Raw genomic sequence first — 4321 nt, forward strand, 5'->3', positions numbered from 1 at the left:
AATGGAGGCCTTGGTTTATGTTTTATGAATGTAGTGGCAGACCGATACATGCTGCCTTCGAGCTGGCTATATTCTCAACCATTTCGATAATAGGAAGCACAACGATGATATAGACATGCATCATTCATTCTAGTGGAGATATTTTGGACTATCCAATTGTCAAATATGGTAGCAAAGTATTGACTTCTATTCATCTGTAAGCACATCGATCCACCAATTTTGGTGTTATCTGGGATATCACTTATTTGGTATGAAGTTTAGAATCATGTAATTTTAATTTTATTTATGGCAGGGAAATAATTGGTTGACTTCCTTAACAGAAGGGCCTAATTCTTGATGTCTAGGGATGATTGGCCAATTTGCACTCCATGGCTTCTCGAACCTTGTAATTCGGAACCCATGTGTACTACTCAATAACTCGGAGAGAAAATGAAATATATCAAGATTTCTAATCACCTATCCTAATTAAAATTCGAAGGAAGGAAGCAAAAATCATCTCATAATTACTGAATTACTTCACAAAGACATGCTTGACGAGTAAATAAGATTGAATTTTATTGAATTTCCCATCCGTCTTTCAGTAGAGCGAATACCATAGCTAATGATATGCGAGAGGTTATTATTCTGCTTTCACTGTTCGGGTCATTTTAATTCTACTAACTACACATATTACTTAATCCCTTAACCGCGTGACTTCAGATGAGTGTGGGATGGTATCAAAAGGATATTTTGGAGAACATACTAAAACTCTATACGGTTTTTCAACCCTAGAGTGCTAAGGTGAACCTTCCCACACAATGAAGGAAAGCTTTCTCCTTACATAAATAGTCTAAGTATTACTACCAAAGAAAAAAAATTGTATAAGTATCACTACTCCCAAGCATGGTCGATATACAAAACCAAATATTAATAAGGGCATGGGATACATTAATAAGGGCAAGGGATGTAATGGCACCTCTCGTGGCATGTCAATGGACACATAGGAGGAGGTGAGGAGAGAGAGTGTGAGAACGACGTACATGTCGTAGCGAGTTGTTGGCGGCAAAAATTAAAAACATATGCCTAATGACGTGGCAAAGTGGTTTGTACACAGAAGAGAAACATGGGCTGACTGTGACATTCAAGAGGTCCGTTACCCATGAGCAACATGGCACCAACATGTGAGGGCGGTTGAGGACATGCACATAAAACAATATTGCTGTGGGATAGGTGCCATGGGCAAATTGGAGCCCAGATTAATGGGGGAAGTGGGCTAGTGGTGTACTTGGAGGAACGGTTAATCCACAGGTTATATAAAGAAAGAAAATTGGCCAAAAGAGGAATCAGTCAATGACACAACAACCCAACACAGTGCAAATTTCTTATTTCCTTGTCATTTTCTAGAATCAGATGTCGAGTAGGACTTTCTATTTTTATTTCAAGTTTCCCTCACAACGTCCATATATTGGACTCTAGTGCTTTGTATTCAAAAATCCTTTGGATGATATTCTATCATTTCATGCCTTTTGACCATTGGTGATTTTTGATCTTTCAAAGTCCTTGGAGTGATCGGGGTAAGACGAGAACCCAAATCGTTCTATCGAAGTCAGGTTTTAAGAGAATCCGATCAGCAAGGATTCTGGAACACCCGAACAACCTCTATCACGGTCTGTTGACTGTAACACATTAGGGATGAATTCCGTGCCAACACGAGTAAATATTTTTTTCTTTTTTAAGAATAATAAATAAGGGAGAGGGTTAGGTACGCTGCTAGCTTTCCTAGAGCTAGGGTGTCAAACAATGGAAGGGCTAGGATGCAAAGGGCATAGAGGTCATTTCCTATGAGGAAGAAGAGAGTGTGACACAGATTGAGCACACCAGCAATTTCTCAGCCTTTTTAAATAAATAATTAGGGTGAAGGATCACTACCAAGCAATATGACCCCTAAGAAATTCAAGGATGTTCGGGGGATTCAACATCGGTGGAACTTCTACATTTCATGGGAGTATTTGCTCCCTTTGTGTCAAGGGGAAACAGCTGTGAATGTTATGGGGCCGCCCAGCCCGTGTTTCACTCGCCCCACCCTCTAGAAAAAGCCGGCCTACCCCTTTCATGCCTGCGCCCACATTGTTCTAGCCGCCGGCATGAGTAGGAAACCGTGCTGAAAAAAAAAAAAAAAAAAAAAGGGAGAAAAAACAGAAAAGTTTCTCAGCTATTTCATTCCAACATACAAAGAGGGAAGGGTCTGGATTGGGCTAGTCATATTCCCATGTGCCAAAGACAAGACAACAAGAAGGTTTGTAAGTTGTGACTGTGACCACCCGTCCCAAACGTTTTCCGAAGTTTGAACTTGGAAGGTTAATCAAAATCAATCAGATACTCTGAAAATCTCACAGATCCAAGTTAATCCTCCATGAACTGCGACGAAAGAGATCGTTCAAAGGATATTTCAGCGCTTCTCTCTTTTACGGCCGCCCATTTTTCGTCTTTTTGTCAAAAGTCAAAACATATCCGAAAGAACGCGGTAGTAAGGGTCCAAATCTTGATTTGCCCATTTTGAAATTTCAATTCTCAGACAAGAAAGAAAAGCCCCACAATTTTCTCTTCCTGTTCTGCATGCTCCTCCTATATAATACAATTCCCCCATCACCAAACTACTATCCTGCCTCTGAGAAGAGAGAGAGCCCAACTGTAAATTAATCACAGCCTGATAATTCATTCTCAAATCTCATTCTCTCAGTTCCTTTATTACTTCTTCCTTTTGCACTACACTTAAGGTCATGCAGCGTTCTGTAGCCAAGCAGTTCATGCTGGGACGTAAGCTTCTGGCGGTCAGCCAGAACCGAATCCAACCAGTGGCACGTCCCTGTGATGTCTTCATTAATCACAGAAGCATCGACACCAAGCGCACTGTCGCTGGTTTGCTCTACGATCATTTAATCCGCCTTAACCTCCACCCTTTCTTGGACAGCAAGAATATGAAGCCAGGCGACAAGCTCTTCCAACACATCGATTCCTCCATTAGGGAATGCAAGATTGGAGTTGCTGTCTTCTCCCCTACTTATTGCCGCTCTTACTTCTGCCTCCACGAACTGGCTCTCCTAATGGAGTGCAAGAAGAAGATTATTCCTATCTTCTGTGACGTCAAACCTTCGGAGCTTCTAAGCCTTGACGATAGGATTTGTCCGGCCAAGGACCTGCAGAGATTTAAATCGGCGCTTGAGGAGGCCATGTACACCGTCGGTCTCACGTTCGACTCCTGTAACGGGTAAGGACCCTTTTACTATATTATGGATCAGCTCCTCTGTCGGGAGAGAAAGTACCCTCCCCAGATGGGATCCCACCTTGCAGCGATATGGGGACCATGAACCAGAGCAATTAATACACCATTGTGACCGGTAGTCTAATGAATCCGGATCAGGTTAACGTACAAGATTGTTCTTGTATGGCAGTATGCCCCTGGTCCGGGGGAATTGGAATCCACTTTCTCTCTCTATATTTAATAAATTCCAATCACTTGGATCAGGAGCGTACAAGAATAATCTCATACGTGGGCCTGATCCAGTCTCATGGTCTAATATCCTTCTAAGGGTGGGATCCCATGTGGGGAACTCACCATGGAGTGCAGATTAGGTTCTTGTACGGGCTGATCCACATAGATGGAATTCACCACTGAGTTGATTGTTGAGTGGATTCCATTTGTGCGGATCAATCCCGTACGAAAATGATTCTTTTAGGAGGACTTGATCCACACTCCTCACCATGTGGGGAGACGATCCAGATTCGTTTTATTGAAGCTATATATAAACAAGAAGCTTAAAACTAAAATGCTCTTGGCTTTATGTTTCTGGTGTTGAGCTTTTCTTTCTTACTATTTTGCTTGGCTTGTGGGTTCTTGAAGGGACTGGTCGGATTTCTTAAGAAGCGCTACAGACATTGTGGTTAAGAGCATGATCGAGTTGGAGGCAGAAGGAATAAGCAACCGGCACTGTTCACTCCCAAAATCTACTACCAAGTTACCTCTTCCGATGATGAATCAATGCACAGTATAAACTAACATTATCCATGGCTCAAGATCAATATCAAAATCAATGACATAGATATTATTCATTATTTATTAATTATTATAATTTTTTTTATATTAATTTCTGGCTCTCCTAAACAAAATTGTTCATTTGCATTTAGAAGATAGGAAATAAGGAATATTGCCATCAGAGGATATGGTTCTACTTTTTCAAATTTCCATCAATTGTACTCAATAAGATGTAAATTGATCACCAAAGAAAAATAAGAATGTAAATTGTTTCATTAGTACTCCATGATTTAATGGTATAATGAATGT

General features: G+C 40.9%; 1 protein-coding gene across 1 annotated transcript; it reads left to right on the forward strand.

Moving 5' to 3' along the window:
* The first annotated feature begins 2759 nt into the window (after positions 1 to 2759).
* LOC122059090 (TIR-only protein-like) lies at positions 2760 to 4031 on the forward strand. Its single transcript, XM_042621785.1, has 2 exons — positions 2760 to 3247; positions 3881 to 4031. Exons 1-2 carry the CDS (start codon positions 2760 to 2762, stop codon positions 4029 to 4031), a joined length of 639 nt encoding a protein of 212 aa, XP_042477719.1.
* The last annotated feature ends 290 nt before the right edge of the window (positions 4032 to 4321 follow it).

The sequence above is a fragment of the Macadamia integrifolia genome, chromosome 13, assembly GCF_013358625.1.
Source record: "Macadamia integrifolia cultivar HAES 741 chromosome 13, SCU_Mint_v3, whole genome shotgun sequence".
Classification (NCBI taxonomy): domain Eukaryota; kingdom Viridiplantae; phylum Streptophyta; class Magnoliopsida; order Proteales; family Proteaceae; genus Macadamia; species Macadamia integrifolia.

What these genes read in the sequence shown, in the direction of transcription:
- LOC122059090 (XM_042621785.1), top strand. Translation starts at nt 2,760, where the DNA reads ATGCAGCGTTCTGTAGCCAAGCAGTTCATGCTGGGACGTAAGCTTCTG. An exon ending in ACGTTCGACTCCTGTAACGG is followed by an intron (nt 3,248 to 3,880) that starts GTAAGGACCCTT and finishes GGGTTCTTGAAG; the next exon opens with GGACTGGTCGGATTTCTTAA.